The sequence below is a fragment of the Pygocentrus nattereri genome, chromosome 5, assembly GCF_015220715.1.
Source record: "Pygocentrus nattereri isolate fPygNat1 chromosome 5, fPygNat1.pri, whole genome shotgun sequence".
Taxonomy (NCBI): Eukaryota; Metazoa; Chordata; class Actinopteri; order Characiformes; family Serrasalmidae; genus Pygocentrus; species Pygocentrus nattereri.
In genome coordinates, this window is record NC_051215.1 from 9782001 (window position 1) to 9801020 (window position 19020).

Below are 19020 nucleotides of genomic sequence, written 5' to 3' on the forward strand. Positions count from 1 at the left end.
GGATGAGCCACTGGGAGGAACCAACACTCAAAAGAAGAAAGAACATGGCCAAGACTCAAGATGGAATCCACCAAACAGCATGATGAAGAATCAATGTGAAGAACCAAGACTCAATCAGAGAACAGATCCTCCTCAGGGCTACATCGAACAGTGATATGAGTAGGACAAGCAGAATGGAATGAATGACATGCCGAGTCATCAATGTTTCCTTATCTCTTTTTATTAATCACTCTCTCCTCACCTGTTTCTCCCCTATTCTCTCCTCTAAAGCAGGCCAGCCTGAACCTGGTCCAGGCACCTGCCAAGGCCTCTCTCTGGCTATCTGTACCTCATTAACCAACCTTGGCCACTGCAAGCTAAGCACAATGAGCATTAAAATTTCACATTTCCCCCAAAAATGACAGGCTAAATTAATCACTGTGGGGTTTAAATCCAACCTGTAGGCCCAGTTATGATCAAGAAATGAAGAATGGATTAGAAACATGGTTCTGGGAAAAATGGATGTAGTTTACATTATGTGGAGACTCTTTAACAATTAAAAAGGTTTCTTCTGATGCACAAGTCTCCTTTACTAGACAGATATTTTAAGAAGTAAACACTGATTGGTTCCTTAGGGCAGAGGTTGCCAACAACCTGGCCACAGTTCGGCACCAGACCGTGGGTCATTTTATACCAGGCTGCAACAATGTTGCATGGAATGGGACGCAGCCTAAGTGCTTAAATCCATCATCTATTAAAACGAAAACAAATGAATAATTCCAGTCAAAACAACCCTTAACCTTTTAAGGTTTAGATGCACACAAATACTTGTCTATTTCCACCATTTTACTCAGTCTTTTACATTAATAAAGCAGTTTCTGAATTGTGCTATTGTAATTGATATGTAAAATGTAAATGATATGTAAAAATTAGCCAATTTTTAAGCAATCTGTATTATAAGCTATGTTTTTAAAACAAGCAAACACAAATAAATCTGGAAGGATACATCCCACAAGTTCCCTCCAAAGTTCAGTATTATAACTTGGCTTGGCTTTTTCTGCTTACAGACAAACCAACAAAGTGAACACTTTCTATAGTCTATTGTTCTCAGAACACCAGCAAACCAACTACAAAGCTGGATTTGACTCATGAGATGTTTTGGTAGCCCTATTATTGGTGAATGGTTCAAATCTGTGTTTTATGAACTTTACCTGCAGATAGTTTCAGGTAGTGGGATGTAGGAAGGCGATGAGGAGTATGTGTATATATATGTGTGTGTGTGTGTGTGTGTGTGTGTGTGTGGGTGCAGCTGAGCGGGGTTGAGCCTCCACCGTATGTGCAGGCCTCAGCAGCCCGTCAGCCTCAAAGGCGCACACACATATACACACACCTCCTGCGCACAAAGACACACACACACACACACACACACATACACACACACTCACAGCCCCTAGCAAAAGCTCTAGCTTTGATGAAACACTCATGTCATCTGTTCTGGGGAGACAGGCTGCGTTAGTGCTCCCTCCGGCAGAAGGGGACAGGCTTCTCCTTTTGTCTAATACTGAAGAAAACCACAATGCGCTTTTCTTTAAAGCTTGAAAATGAAAATGAAAGAACCGATGAGAGAAAGAAAAAATGACCAAGATGACATGCCAGTTGAAAGCAGATGTACTCATAGCCTTTACAACTCAGCTGCAAGTGGAGTTTATCATAAAAGCCAAAAATACTGATTATTAAGGTGACATTTGCAAAGCGTCAAATCTGCAGTGCTGTGTAAAAGTCAGAGACCACCCTTTATTTATGGCACATCTTCCACTAAAGAGGAAAGAACACCTGATAATAGCTTACATGAATTCAAAATCATATCAAAATTTGTGATTTAGAATTTTGCAACACTATTTAAATGCAATTATCTTATTATATAACTAATTACATAGTGTAATTACACAGTAATTACACACATATAGCTTTTTTAGATTCTGTGACATAAGGGCATTTTCTACTGAAAAATTAAACTTAATATACAATATTTAATTAAAATAATATTAACTAAGTTTATATTTGCTGCTTGATTTAATAAGCTATGAGTGAGAAATAGCCTAATAAAATTGAGCTATTCTTTTGATATTGTCAGTGATAACTGAAAAGCTAAACAACCTGTCAGAGGTAGCAATGAAAAGAAACTCTCTTTCCAAAGTACTAATCCCACCAAACAACCAAACAGCATTCCTCCGCTGCCATCTATCAGGTGTGTCGCACAGGGGTCTTTAAGGGCCAGATTGTGTTCTGGAACTCTTTCAATTTGCCCATGTCTAAGACCATTTTAATCAGTTACACAGCCTCCTGAACCAATCAATTACTGTAATCAATCAATTAGACCACTGGGGTGCAACGAAAAACAACCTGCCCCCTCACCCCTCCTCTGGATGGATTAAAAAGCCTAGGGTGATGAAAGAGAAACCTCAAGCCTTGCTCTGGTCTACCCGGACGATGTGCAATGCACGAGTCAAGGCTTCTTTCATTTCTTCATAAGACATCACAAATAAGTAAAAAGTCAATATTAAAGGGGTTAATTAGATTCAGGTGGGCTTACTGAGGGCTTTCCTCCTATAATTTACATTCATCCAAGTTCAATATTTGTCTTCAAATTGAATTTCAGCAATTAAAGTGATACTTTGGTCAAAATTCTATAAATGTATACAATGCCCCCCTCACTCGTAATATAATTACAGGTAGTGGACTATTACAAATAAGCTTGGTTTCTGACATTTGCTAATTTAGTTTTAGCATCCAAGCAACAAGTCTAATGAAACTATGTGAAGGAGGCTTATATCCACCAATTAGCATTGCACAACTCCAGGCCTAAATTATCACACAATGGCCTCAAACCATGTAAAGCCTTTGGTTACTTCATAAAATCTTTAACATAAAATCTTTGGTTAGTTTATAAAATCTTTAACAAATCTTTAACATAAACTTTTTAATCTTTAATGTTTTTCAGAGAAATATGTTTTAGCACAACAGTACACTAAAGGGAAACTCATGGGCCCTTATTCATGAAAGATGCCCTATAGTAAAGTGTAACTATACATTTTAAATGGAGCACAAATATTTTAGGGGGGGCTTTATACTGTTATGTGAGTCAATAGACAAATCATCACTTTAAGCATAAGCAGCACTGAATCTATGTAATAAGCAGCATAAGCAGCTACTCAGGCCCTGCAGAAACTAGGAGGTCCCCTAACAACTTTTGGGCTGTAACTTTACCATTATGCTTCTAAAAGATGCTCAAGTGAGGGAAAAATAAGTGACGAACAAAATAAGCAATAAGAACTCACCTCGTACTGAAAAACATAAAAGAAAAAGAGAAAATGTGGAGGAACAGGTTAAGGATAAAGGTATGTTTTTTGTTGTTTTTTTTTTTTTAAGTTTTGACATTTGTTTTAGCTTGTAGTTGATCAACAATAGGTACTAGATCTGAGGATTGACTAATGAAACAGGTTTAACTTAAACTACAGCCACTGCCACCAGGGCTAGCCTAAACATAGCTGGGAAAACAGTAAATACTGCATCATAAGAAGAACCCTGGATCCAGAATCTGTAATTCAAACTACCCCAAACAAGCATCCAATCTTCAGCAACACACACATTAGGCAGTTAGATCTTTAAATCATTTAGAAAACTTCTAACAGTCACTGTTATGACATATCACATAGTAGAGAGTCCCCAAAAGCCCTGCATAGGGCCTCCAAAAGGCTAGAGCCAGGTCTGAGCAATAGCCTTCAAACTAATATGTTAAAAACATACATGTACTCAATTGCATCCAAACTAGCTCTGGACTTAAGGCTGAAATGCACATTGACAAAGTCAGGGCTATTTTCCACTCCTTTTTCTTTTTTGGAAGAAGCCCAAAAAGAAAGTTGAGTCACTGCTAGTGCCTTGAGTATAATGGCTGTGCTCTGAGGCGTGCAAAACATCACCTGCAGTGACACTCCAAAACAGTCCTATGGTGCGTCTGATGATATTAACGTGCCATAACCCACTCAATATTCATTCCCCAGGGAGAGTGATGAGGAGCTTCATTTTCGGCCCTTTCGGGGGCCAGGTCCCCTCCCCTGTGGTCTTGAGAAAGACGTTCGCAACCCACCGCTAACAGTCGGCTTTACAAATTACAGGCTTTCTCCAGCGCAAACACTGGTGGAGGAAAGCCACTATTAAAGCTAGCGGGGGGTTTCCCACCACCACGAGCAAACAGCACATGGGAACACCCCATAAAAATAGAAGTGGCTGAGAAAGAGAGCACGCGAGAGTGAGGGAGGTTATGAGAGCAGCCTTGTGGAGCATTAACTTAACATATTTGCTAACTTGAGTGAAAAGCGAGATCCAACTTAAGGGCGGTTTGCAATAAAATACATCGTAAGGGCTTTCCTCTTCAGAGCTCCTATGGATTTCATTTCAAATGCTTTCCATTTGCTATAATACTACAGGCCAAAAGTGTGGAGGCAACACTGACTCTCTGAAAATATAAACATGAACTTTTATTTCTGCTTTTAAGAGATAAATAACCGTAATGTTTTTACACAGAAAATCTAAGTGAATTATATGCCAAATGGACCTTTTGGGATTTCTTACCCCAACATTTTCATTTCACAAGTAATAAAACTTTTTTCCTCTCAGAACCAAATGTACTGCTGTCTCTACCCCATAATCATATATTTCAAGTAATGCACATATCACTTTTATCCAAAGAAAAAACATTATATTAACTGACCTCAACTTTTTAGGGTATTAAATTCCAATAATTTGGTCACTCCAGGTGGCTTTTCAGAGTTTGTGAGACCACCGCTGTTCAGTAAATGTGTCAAGCTTAGATTTGACCCCATCATTTAATCAGGAAAGAAAATAAAGAAATGAAACAATTTACCGCAGAGGGCTTTTCCCCCAAATTACCCTATATGTAGTCACTTAGGGTCCCAGAAAAGGGCCATTTTTCTTTCCTTTGTTGCCATTCATGATACTAAGAGAATAAGAAGACTTGGAGAAGCTATGAAGACATTTATTCTGGGGGGAAAAAATCCTGAAAGGTAGCCACACAGTGTTTAACTTAGCCTTTTTTATTCTTTTCTATTCGCAAATTTAATGAAATATCAATGTGTTCATCCTCACACACAAAAATATCACTAGTGTGGGAGAGGGGTTTCCATGCATGTCGCTTAGGGCCCCAAATATTTAGAGATGGCCCTGGCTAGACCAAAACTACTTCACTTCGAACCAATGAGTATACAGTAGTGTTCTAAAGTTTGGAATCTCAAGGCCTGAAGCTTGACACAAATTACTGTAAACAGAAACTGCAGCAAATGCCTTACCCTTTAAGAAATACGGCAAGACTTACTGAAGGGCAGCATTCATAAGGCTACATGACACCTACATTAGCCATTCAGGACATATGAAATAAACAGACGTAGAATTAAACAAAATTATGTTTTGTTGTCTAGTTTATAATAATTAAATTTACATTATGTAAGTAATTATGCCCTGCAATGGACTGGTGACCTATCCAAGGTGTAACCCCCCGATCTCCCCCACCCCCGGCCCGAAAGGACAAGTGGCTTAGAAAATGTGTGTGTGTACAATAGTAAAATGTAGTGATGTCACAAGTGATATCATTTCAATGGTCCACACTTAAGAAAGATGTTTATTCAAGGGTTTCTTAGTACAGAAAGGTTCTTCCGATTGATTGAGGGTGCTTTTAAAGCATTCTATACAGCACCAAAAAGGTTTCTACTATTGTTATGATGCCAAGCTTTTAATCATAGAAGAACCCTTTTTGGTGCTATACAGAACCATTTTCAAAAAGCTACAGCACATTCTCCATCAATCTGAAGAACCCTTTCACTACGCAAAGAACCCTTTAATCATGCAAAGGGTTCTTTGAGTGTTCATGGTTCTATATAGAACCATTTCTATTTGTAAAATAGAAACCATTGAAATATTTGTAAAAATATTTCTGAGGCAGGAGAAAAATCACTTCTTGCTTCCACATTTTAGCTCATACTGTACCTCACAATTCTGCTCCTCTGACAATGAGAGCTACTAGCTCCCAACCTGGATTTAGTGGAAATGCCAATTACTTTGACAGAACATTATAACCCAGCTGAATTACCTCTAGAACCAGCTCCCTGAAGTTCTAATTAACGCTCTAGCTGCTGTTTAGAAATTTGCATGCTTTTAATTTTTGTATAACGTAATTGTACAGAGTTCCATGCAAAGCCCTGGAGTGCACAATACCATCCACCTAGCTTCCACACAATGGATGTCATATTCAGCTTTTGGTACACTAGCATTGGGAGGATGGAAGCTGGCGGTAATGGACGTCAGGGACGCGAGCAGAGTTAAGTGGTGTTGACAGGGCTGTTGCAATGTTCCTGAAAACTGACAGTTCCTCAAAGAGCTTTTGTCTCTCAGTAAGAATTCCATCGGTTTCTATAAAAAAGCGGCACAGCGGATGGGCTTCTCCTCACCTGGCGCTGCTGAGGGGAGTCTGAAGGGTTTGATCATTATGATCATTATGAAACACATATTGGTTTGATTTGAAACAATTATGATGACATGACTCATGTAGTACTATTAAATGACAGCGCGATTGTGACAACAGTGCTTTCAGCATTTCAGAACTGGGGACTGTTTTGTAGTTAATATGAGAGCAAATGATGTGAATTTGTCTCTATTAAACTCAGAGTTTCCTAAATTTCTAGAGACACTTCATGAGGGGCCACTCCTTCGCCTGGCAGTGGCAATTTGAAGAGTTTGCTGTATGAAACATTCACAACTTACATTCACATATAGTCTTTATCTTCTCCCATCTCTACCCTTATCTGAGGTTAGACTTGAGTCAAACCTGTCTGGCCTTAATCTTTAACTTATGATTCTAAGCATGACTCTAACCATGTCTAACCAGAAGCCTAAGTCTAACCCCAACCCTACACTATTACTGTAACAAGGACAGCAAGGTTTATTACAAATCTATGGCAAGTATAAGTATAATTTGTGGACAAACTTTGGTCAGCTTTGGTTTACACTTTTCACTAAAGTGTGTCTCCAGTGTAACCAGATGACATCCAATTGTATATTTTCCTATGTAAAAAGCACTTCAACACATACATAGTTTTTGTTGTACTCTTGTTTACTCTTTTCCTTGTACTATAAGAGTGGATAAGCTCAGCTTGGACATTTTCATTGGCCTGGAATGCATGAAGGCTTGGTCTGGGCCTAACTCCAGTCTCACCTATCCTCCATCTTTTGTTTCAGTGCTTACTCCTCCGCCTTCCTTCATTTACACCTGCGTTAAATGCAGTCAAGATCCGTCTCTGACCATCTCCAAATGTGATTTGAGTGATCTGATCGTAATCCGCTCACAGTGCGTCTGGGTGGTGTTTACACCTGGCTTTTGATGCATTCAAGTGAAATCCTAACATGACCTGATCACCATAATACATATTAATGCAGGGTGTAAATAGGCCCAGAGTGTCTCACCCATGATCCAATCTAAGAATCTGGCCTTGCTGGCAGAGGGATTACAACGGTGCATATTTCAGCATGTAGAATTGGTGCTTTCTCTATGTTACCACATTTCCTATAACTATATAAAAGATGCACATGGCATCTTTAATGCTGGAGGCACTGTGATGTTTTTGAAGTGGGCTTATTTCAGATCTGTACATGCACTTAAATAATTTAAAGAGTCTACTGTTTTGTAACTCAGCTGCAGGATTATGCTTGGCTCAGTGACAGTGAATACAATGAAGATAAGACCCTGCCCTGCTGCCCCACCACCCCACTGCCCCCTTCCTCTACTACCAGGAAGTATCACTTGTGAAGACAGTTCATATTTACCAGTTCAGACTGTCTTGCGATGATAGACATAAAAATGACATGTGCACATCCTGGTAACACCATGATTAAAAAAAGTCCAAGTGTAGGTTATCAGTATCAGCTGATGTTGTTGGTCATCATGTATAACAGGGCTTAACAAGGAATATATTATGTATATGAGATGCTCAGGATCATATTCCAATGTTATAATGTTAAAATATGACCATATGTTAATGCTTCCTCATATATTGTTGTATGCAAAAGTTTTGAATGTATGTTTCATTAAAGTGAACACATCCTCTCCAGGGAACAAAGGCAAATATAGTATTTTTTGCACAATTTGTATTTCTTTGCTAGGTCTAAAATATTGGAAAAATATGTTTATTATTTTTGTTGTATTAAAAGATTAGAGATACGTATTAGTAAATACAAATATAATGAGTGTAATTTCCATTGATACAATGGAAAGCTTTAGCATCCTATAATCTTCAGAGGTATACAATACTGATGTATACAGTTTAGTTGAAGCATTTTAGCATCAATAATTATTAAAAGGGAAAATATTTTAAGAAACTTGTCCAAAAACACAGCTTTTTATACTTTATATATCGCTGTTTTTTTTATCAAAACCTCTATCTCCAAAATTGTAACTTTACTGGAGAAGGTAAAAACATACTCTACTTTTAATGGAAGTCAATGGAACGAGGCTTTTTTCCAAGTAATTTTAGGTCATTTCTTTTGGTCCATTCATCATGGAATTTACTCACAATATATAGGACTATGGGTATTTTCAAATTATGTCAAAAACTGAAAAACAACAGAAATGGAGATACAAGGTTTTGATCTGACAGCAGCGATATGCTACAAGATGCATTCATTGGTATCTTGTTAATAATCTGCTATAGATTTTAAACTTCATTATGTAACAAAATTAATCTTTATTATCATTGATTTATTTTGAGCAATGGCAGTCAGAACTGGTTCAAGTGCTTTTATTGAGGACTTGTAGCAGGTTAATCAGCTATATTAAATCATTAACTGTAGTAAGTGTTTTGGAGGACTACTGTAAGTTTCATCATCATCAACAATCTGCTGGGGAAAAAAACCTGTGAAACTAACAGGCCTTGAAAGCCCCATCCCAACACCTTATCATCATCACCCTGGGAAGCGGGGAGGCAGAAGCAGAAGCCAGAAGCCAGAAGCTCTATCATTCAAGGATTATCTCAGATATCTTCTAGGTTTGTGACTGAAATGACTTAACATATGTTGAAGCATCTTTTTCACCACAGCCTTTAAATATAATAATTAGGTCTAGCTAGTGCTATTGAGCTATTACTCCCATATTTGACTGCTGAAGGCATTTATCAAATTGTGACAGCAATATTTTGTTATAATTTACCCAAAATCTAAAACATTCATTTAGAACGCAGACTTCCTTAGGAATGTGGTTAACATGAGGTCTGCTGTAATGTATGTATGAAATCAAGATCTGTTTCCTTAGCTAATTAATTCTGATTAAATGTTTACCATGCGGTTCTCTTTTCACATCAGCTCCCATCAATATGCAATGTGTTTATTAAATGTTCTGTTTTTCACTAATTGAGTTGTTTGGCATATAAACATGTATAGAGCAATAATTACTGAATGCATCTGAAATAGGCAGAAGCAGCTAAAGTTTTTATTTATATAAATGTATTTAATGACTAGTCACAACAAAAAACACTACTTCCAAACAAGTTACAAGAAATATAGAAAGAATGAGTTAGGAATTCAGTCAAAACTAATTAGCTAAATTTATAACTAATCTATAACTAATTAGTTCCTAATGAGATAGGAATTCAGTCAAAACTAATTATATAAACTAGGCTTATTTAAAAAGTGGCCAAATTTTAGAACAAAAACGACCAACAATTGCATCTTCGACTCCCAGCAAAAGGAACTAAAGTAAACAGACTGAAGGATGATTGTGCGAGAGATATTACTTGGAGAGAGAGGGAAATGAGAGCGAGGCAGAGACAAAGAAAGGCGGAGATTAAGAACGAGAAGCAAAGCAACAGTGACAGTTGCGCAGAACTAAACGTGAAAGGCTGCGCTCAAAAATATGACCAGAACCATAGAGCTCAGTCTAAATGAGCTGCAGCTGCTTCTGGCTCCCCGCTTCCCAGTGTGATGATGATGAGGTGTTGGGATGGGGCTTTCAAGGCCTTGTTAGTTTCACAGGTTTTTTCCAGCAGGCACTGTCAGCAACACCAGTGGAGCTAAATCGGTCCTATTATGTCTGTCTGTCTGTCTCGCCCAAAATCTCAGCTCCGAAGTGATATTTCAGATTACCATTCCCACTTTAATGATGCTGGTCCAGAACATTCTCTCTACTCCCACCTGCTTCAATCAATATCTCATATGCTGGGAGGGGGTGGGCGACGTAACACTGAACCAATGCAGGTGTCAACGTGAATGGAAAAGGCTGTTTAACATGGTGTACGATGATGACAGGTATATTTTTTCACAGTAAAACAGCTAGAGTTTTCAGTACATTAGCCAATCGGTAACAATTTACAGGCAGTGTTCATAAGGCACTCTGCATGACAACTGACATGGGCCTACATTAACATTTAGAAAGGTTTATTTCAATAGGAAACATTGGTTTTAATGCCAACTTTGGCACTTTTTGGGTGAAATGACATAGCATGTTATAAAAACTGAGTTTATATCTTAGTGTTTATCACAAAGACATTGTTCTGATTATGTGACATAGCTTAAATCCTAAAAATGGTTAAAAGGAAACTCACTTTACTTACTTTGAGGGCCACAGAAAGTGCAATGGCCTTGAAACATTTTAGCAACAACCTGGGACAATACAGCAACACCTTAGCAACCACCTGGGATACCTTAGTGATGCCAGACTTTTGTGGATCTAGCTTGAAAACTGCAACCTGCTTCAAAAAAGTGTCGAATATTAGAGCAAAGCGTTGCCTTGGCCAACAGGACAAGTACGCTCTGAAGAGAACCTTACAATACTATGGGATATGGGCGCATCATTTTAAGACTTATTAGAGCAAAAAAACATTGATTTTTCTAGAGAGAGCAATAACTGCGGCTCCAAGACTGGAATCTGACAGAACATGAACATGTTCAGTGAACTCAGCTCCAAGACATCTTCACAGATGAATACCATTAATCACCCAGGGGTCGCAATTAACACCAATGACCTTGCCCCTGCCACTATGCCATTTACACTTAATGAGTGCTCTCTTTTTTTAATCTCTCAAACCTTTCACCTGCTTTTTAATAAAAGTGCTTTTGGCTTTGTTCAGTGCACTGCTATGCTACCTCAGCTCTATTCGATCCAATTTCATTCCATCTGCAAGACACTTTGTATGAGTACTGTGACAAAATGTGGCTTCATAGACCCTCATTAACATTAAAACAGGGATATGCCCAATCAAATTTTATCTGATCTGACCAACATCAGAAGGCTAAAGTCTATATATACAGAAATCGAAATGCTTGATAGACCAATGTCTTAGGAGGCTCGAGCGAGTCATGGGAAGCACACATTTACATTGTTAATGTCAATGTCAGATAAAGTATATGGTGTTTGTTGTGTTATTTTGTGTCTGGGGTGCGGGCTGTTTGTGTGAATTGGCTGTAAATTATGTCCCTTTTCTGCTGGTGTTTTAATAAAAGAGCACTACTTGCACGTCTCACACACTGGATGTGCAGCATCTGAAAATATAAAACCATTGTTTTCAATGAAGGTACACACACTGAAGCCGGCACAGCGAGCACTATTTGAATTTTCAGGGTGTCGTAGCACATCACGCAAAATTTTACCATTACTATGTTAGATTAGCACCATATTGAGACCGCAGGAAGCCACAGTAGAACATTCTTGAAATTTGGCTTGATCATGGCTTGAAATTTACACAGAGGAAGGCAGTCGGTCCTTTAGACAAACAGACAGGTGTCAAAGGTAAGTTACCTCAGCTAATGTTACTATCCAAGCCTCTTTGAGCTTGTGTCTTTCAGCTCAAAACAGTCAGTCTACTTGAGACGTAGTAAATGGATGGTGAACTCTGATGAGGAACACTTTATTATGTTCAATTTATAAGAGTAGAGTGTAAAATAACCTTAAAACTGGTGTTTTTGGGCGCTCCCTGCCAGCATTCCATAGTAAGAATGCAACATGACGTGACATGACACTACGCTGCTTGAGGCAGCTCATCCAGTGTGCAATGGCATTTACTGTCCACTGACAACACTGTGGCTTATGGCGCATGCTATTTTTTGCTAGTTAGCCATCAAGACATTGTACATTATGGCATCTGTCAAGACAATTACTGATAATGATTACATGACAGTGTTATATTGCAGAACAAAATCTATGACTATGGAGTATATAATATTTGCCATAGTACAGTTATGTCAATGATAAGGAGCAAGGTTTAAATAAAGTGTTACAGAAAATTCTTTACTGTAGTCCAAGTCCAGGCCTACTCTATATCTAGGAAACAAGTCCCATTTATCCGGACTAAATGGCCACTCTCGATTTTTAGATGAGGAATCGAACCTGGCTGGACTTCTACAATCCACTGTGGACAATCCACAGTTAAGTTATGTTGTTGGTGCATGGCCAAGTTAAAGACCTTTTTTCATACAAGAGCTCATTTGTGTGCAGGTGATGTGCTCATCCCAGTCTCATCTTGGAGAGCGATTATGGAAAGAGCAGTGGCCTCCTCTGTCTCATCTCCCAGCCCTAACTCAAAGCGACGGGTCTGGTGCCCCGACATAATCAGAGATTCTCTAGTGGCTGCCATCTTTCTGCAGGGCCTGAGGGAAAGAAGGGAGGAATGTGTGTGTGTGTGTGTGTGTGTGTGCGTGCGTGTGTGTGTGTGTGTGTGTGTGTGTGTGTGTGTGTGAGCCCATCTGTGTGTTTGCATACACACGCACATGTACGCACACACTGGGGAGGCATGAGTGGATAATGCGATCCTCCTGGTGCCCTGTGTGAGGAGCTCCTCAGCTCAAGGTTTCCATAGGGCCTCATCATGGAGGCAGAACGTGCTCTAGTCTCTGTCTGAGACGGGGACACTAGGGAAGGGCTAACAGGGGCTACAAAGCAGTCTGTGCTGAAATAATGTGTCTGTTTATCGTCGAGGGAGGCTGAGGAATAGCAGCGGAGGGCCTTCCTGTGAGAGCTATGCCCTTTGCAGACAGAAACGACTGCAAAACAGGCGAGGGCTTGTGGGAACCGGATAATGCTTTGTCTCGAGAGGTGACATGGGCTCCATGGAGACACAAAAGAAGAGGTAGGGAAAGCGAGAAAGTGCAAATCATGAGAAAACAAGAGGGAAACCAAAGAGGGGGCTTTATCACATACTACTTCACTACCGGAGACCAAAGTCAATCGAATAAGAACCAGACATGTGGAAGTGTGAGACACTGTAGTCACTGACAAGGTGTGGGCCCACATCACCTACATCTGGGCTTTCAATCTTAGGTCTCCACCTGGTTTTGGATCACTGTGGGTGATGACAGAATCAAAGCCCTGTTGAATCACCCTCCATATCTGGAACTTCAGGCTAAAGCCTAGACACTTCAGAGAGAGGCTCGGTGAAATATTATCAGCCGCAGGGCTCGCTCCTCAACCGCCACACCTGTTAAACTCATGTGCTAAGGTGTTTCAAGAGACTTTCAAACCACAGAGGCGAGTGTGAATTTTTTTATTAGTCCTTTTTTATTAGCCTTACGCAAAAGGTAAAGCAGATTTGAAACTCGTCGCAAAATATTTTTTACTGTAAGCACGATATCTTGCACTTAAAAGTAAAAACTGTAATGCAGGAAGGTTTCTAATAAATCTGCTTAAGGAAATATTGGAACATATCATGCACATTTTATAGAATGAATGCAATGCTACCTACACTGTTCTCTCTGGTCTCCAGTGCCTATTGCCTCAAAGGCCTCAGCCTAATTTCAACACACCTTGCTATTCCAGCTAGTATGTGTCTTGTGCTAGCAGAATTTAAGAATACATTGTTTCGATCATGATCATTTTGAGTTTCTGACATTGCTGGCTACTGTGATGCACGGTGTCCTACAAGGTTACGTAATTGACCCATTATGTTTATGATAAAAGCTTTACACATCACTTGTAAAACACAAAAGTACCTGATTTTCTTTTACTTCAACTACTCTAGACCAAAACAGACCTGACTGTACACAATTACTGAAAGCCATATTTCTTTTGAACACCTTTGAAGGAAGGAATACACAATATCCCACAATATGTGTGACAGCACTTGAGCTTTTCATATTTCTAGTGAGGATTTAAGCGTGCTCATTAAGAACTTCTTATGCATTTCAAATCAAGGTTGACACTTTGTTAATCTTTTCAGTGCAAAATGGCACAACAAGTAAAGCAAGGTCGGCTCCAAATATGCAGATACAATACCTGGAGGGAAGAAATCTGACATCTTCCTTTTGTAAATTTCATAATCCGTCTGCAGGAAGACACAAAATATGACACGCTTGATCTGTGGGGATAAAAAGAACAAAAAAAAGCCATTACACATATATATATATATATATATATATATATATATATATATATATATATATATATATATATAAAATTATTATTTTATCACATACAAATTGTTAAACATCAAAAAATGCTCCTTGCAACTAATCCTATTTTGCTATCTTTAAAAATCTTTATCTTTAAAAGATTCTGAAAGATTTGGGAGGAACTGCAAAAGTCTTTAATGTACTTAATAAAACGTAATGTGTATCTATAATAATATCTATAATATAATTTATGCTTCTTGTGGTTCGTAACCATTGTTTTCCTATTCATTGACACTTTGATATGCTGCTAAATAGGAAGGTTATGTCACTGAGGCATAAAACCTGTATAATGACTTATAGACTGTTCAGGTTTTTTCATTAATTGGTATGAGGAATGAAAATCAACTAGAAATGAACAATGTTTTGTTAGAAACAAACAAATAAAAAAACAAGTGCACATAATCTTACATATCATTTGTATGACATTTATACAATATTTTTGGGCTTAGGCTACACATTTATGATCTATAAGTAGACAATTATGAATGTTCCCACTTATTTTGTTCACATCATGTGTCATGACGTGATATTTAATTTGCAACATTTAACTGTTAACATTGCATTTTTGATTATGATCACAACATCGAGTAATTCTGAAACATACCATAACTTTTGCACAGGCCACATTTTTACATTTTATTTTGCTTTCCAATATGTAATTGTGCATTAAAACATGCAGGACTGTGTTATCTGTAGAGGACATGTTGATTTATCTTCCATCAACCAAACATAATTTGCCAACGAGTGCCAAAACTATACAATCTCCCTAAACTTTTGCAGTAGAATCGGTCGTACTGAAGACTTCAGTACTTCTGGCACTGTCAGTTTGTGCAATTTTTGCTCTGCTAGATGTACCCTGGTCAACTGTAAGTACTATTATTGTAAAATGAAATTACAGCTCAGCCACAAAACAGTAGACCATGCAAACACAAAGAGTTGAGTGCTGTTGCATCACTCCCTAGAGAATACCAAAACAGCTCTTGAAGCAACATCAGCACAAGAATTGTCCATCAGAAGCTTCGTGAAATGAGTTTCAATGGCCGAGCAGCTGCACACAAGCTCAGAATCACTATACACACTGGAAAGCATTGGCTGGAGTGGTATAAAGTGGTGTATGCATTCCTACTGGAATTCATAGTGCCAACAGTAAAGTTTGGTAGAGGAGGGATAACGGTCTGGGTCATTTTTCAGGGTTTAGGCAGAGCCCCTTAGTATAAGCGAAGGGTAATGTGAAGGTTACAGCATACCGTGACATTTCAGACAATTATATGCTTCCAAATTTGTGGCAAGACTTGTGGAATGCCTGTTCTCACAAAGCGAGATCCATAAAGACATAGTTGCCAATTAATTGTTGTGAAGGTACTCTCCAGTACCTGCACAGAGCCTTGACCTCAACCCCACTGAACACCTTTAGGTTAAACTGGACTATCAATTGTGAGCCATTTTTCTTGGCTAGCTCCGGTACCTGACCTCACAAATGCTCTTTTGACTCATTGGGTACAAATTCCCACAGACACAATCCAAAATCTTGTAGAAGGCCCTCCCAGAAGAGTGGAGGACGTTACAGCCACAAAGCCAGGTGTCCACATACATTTGGGCTATGTACTGCTTGGTGTCTGGGGGTCTTGTAATCTGGTCAGCATTAGCATTAAAACATAAGAAAAAGTAAGAAATGCAATGCTCAAGGAGAAGTCATGTTATTTAAAATGCTGTCCTTTCTCACTCATGAAAAAGCTATTGATGGGGAAACTCAATTCAAGAGAAGTACATTTTATCTGAGCTGAGAAAGAACAGCCCCTTAATCCAGTGAGTCATTCTCCCATTCCAGACCACCTAGCCTGGCCAGCACTGTGAAGATTTCAATGATTACAGAGAGTACAACAGGGATCTATGAAGAACAATGGAAAAAGTCCTTTGGTTCCAAGATCTCAAAACAAGCTGAATCATTTCCTGCTTTCACCTTTGGCATCCAAAATTAAAACCAACACGATTCCAGTCAAAGTAATGTTGACACTAAATGCAGAGGAAAATGCATCTAAAAAATAGTCATACAATATGAGGGCTAGATTATGTTGCGTTAAGATAGGTTCAGCAACTATAATCTCAAGAAAAGTTTCTGGACCTGCCACAGCTGTTCCAATGATCAAAATGAAATGGAAAAACATTGTTTCATTCATCTCACACTGGTTGTTGCTTGTTTCCACAGTGTCAATCAACCAGTGATATCAATCTTACTTACATATTGAAAATAGCAACAGTTATTAAGTGATATATCATGCATCCTCTTTTGACAGCCTTAATAACTCAAAACTTATGCACTTCAGTTTTCAATAATGTCACATTTGGCTCCTCCCACTCCCCCATGTGCTTTCTGTTTACCTTTTGATAGTCCACCTGTTTTCTTTGTTTTGGTTTTTGGTCCAGCCCCCTTGTTTAGTGACTCCGCCCCTGATTCGTTTCACCTGTTTCCCACCTGTCCCTCGGCATCCCTGTGATTATTTAAGCCCTGTGTTTGCCCCTAGTTTTCGTTGGTCTTTGTTTGATGTTTGTTTGTTGTTTGTTGTTTGGGATGTTGTTTGATGTATGTGCTGTTTGATTTGTTTGGTGTGTTTCTCTGTTGTGTTTATCCTGTGTTTCTCATTATGTCTTATGTCTCATTATGTATTATTCCCCAATCTCTTCGTCTTGGCTATTTGAACCTGGACCATTCTGACCATGACCCTGGCTTTGCCCTTAATAAAAGTTGCTTATCTCCGCATATGCGTTCGCCTGCTCGCTCCCCCACGTTACAAATAAGCTTGTGCTTTTTTATTAGTCTATTATTAGTTGGGACAAAACTTCAAAATCTTCATTTTTGTGGGTTTTAATTTTTTTCAGTTATCTGAAAAGGACAGTTGCATCAAAATTTCATGATGAATGGACCAACAGAAATAATCAAAAATTGATTTTGAAAAAAATATTTCTCAATTTACTTCCATTAAAAGTTACTATAAGATACTATTATTATTATTATTATTATTATTATTATTATTATTATTATTTGTAATAGTGGTAGTAGTTATTATTAGCTATAGCAACCCATGATTATAAGAGCTTGGCCTCCAGTTTAGGTCGTGACAAAACTCCACCTTTACAACAATGTTCATTTCAGGTAGTCTCCTATGGGATTTTTGTATGTTAGCACTAAGATGAAATTGGTTTACATTCAAATTTTTTGGCCTTTCTAGACAAAACATGGACAGTGTCAATCACTGTTATGATGGTGGTTAATCTAATGCATAAGTCCAGCTCCTGAAGGCCTAACCAACAGGAGAGCTCACTGGGCTGTACCTGCCTAGATACCTGAACGTTTGACTGAAACATTTTCTGTTGGCCTTTTCCAACCAAACATAAACAATGAAAGAAGAGTATCACTATAAAACCTTTAAATGCAACCACCATGATGATTATTACATCAAATCTACTAAAAATTACAGATATATATTTTAAAAATCTCAGAAATGATCCTTCAGAAATCTTCCCTGAAGACCCTGAGTGTTCCCAGCTAAGTAGCAGTATTGTGCACAGCTGGTTGTGTTTTTGAAAGCATTTATTTTTTCAAATTTGAAGAAAACACTGAGGAAAATATTTCTGACAATGTTTGTGAGTACTGCATTGGGAATACTGCCAAAGCCCACACATTTTATCCCCATTCAACAGCCCTCAAACCTTTTGTTTAAACCTTCTCTGGGCCAAAAGAGTGCCAATATGTGCTTTTAACAACAGTTTGGAAAAGAAACCTGTCAATTCATTATGGAGGAAAAACTCTTCATACCAAGGAGGAAACTTTGATTAGCGTGAGTGTTGAGTGCTGTAGAATATAATCAGGGCCAGATGTACATACAAGCACAGGAGGAGAGCCTTGATGCGCCTTGATGCGACGGCAATATGCACACATAATGAGTCAAAATGTAACATTCAATTGACTAAAACACAAACTGCGCAGTTGACTAAAGCTTGTTTACTAATGGATCCGTCTGCAAGCTTGAAACAAAATGTAAAATGAGAGTTATTCCACACCTTCCCTCACACTTCCCTGTGTCCTAAGAATTTAAATTGGGTTAATGTGATGGTAAACATTCTTTCAGCCTATGTTCGAAGCTTGTGTCTCCATCTAGCTGCTATACCTGCTGTCATTGAGGGAAGTCTTTTGAGACCCGAATGCAAACGTTTGCCTTGTTTTAAAAGGTAAGAGTAAAATCGATGCTGCGAGTTGCCCAACTGTTTGCAAACTGAGTGGAATATATAATCATCCACATGTGTAATATCTTAATACATTTTGCATGGCTCTCCCTCAATTGCATATGTATGAGGACAAAAGATGCATTTCGCATTTTATCAACCGCACAACCTGTAAACTGTGTGATTAAGGTTGTGCACCAAATGCCTACAGAAAACACAAGCAGAATGCATCCGATTTGAGCGTCAAACGTCTGCAAAAGGCTGGGTACATTGGGCCTTCAAAGTATCAGCAAGGAGCTTTCTTATTCTTCCTCTTACTCT

The 19020-nt window shown here is 38.6% G+C and overlaps 1 protein-coding gene across 1 annotated transcript in view; it reads right to left on the reverse strand.

The window, feature by feature from the left end:
- The window catches only part of macrod2 (mono-ADP ribosylhydrolase 2), a 1076631-nt gene that overhangs the window by 92052 nt on the left and 965559 nt on the right, over nt 1-19020 (reverse strand). The window contains exon 9 of the mRNA XM_037538560.1: nt 14303-14384. Within this exon, the coding sequence (XP_037394457.1) occupies nt 14303-14384 (82 nt within the window). The remainder of the gene's footprint in view (nt 1-14302; nt 14385-19020) is intronic.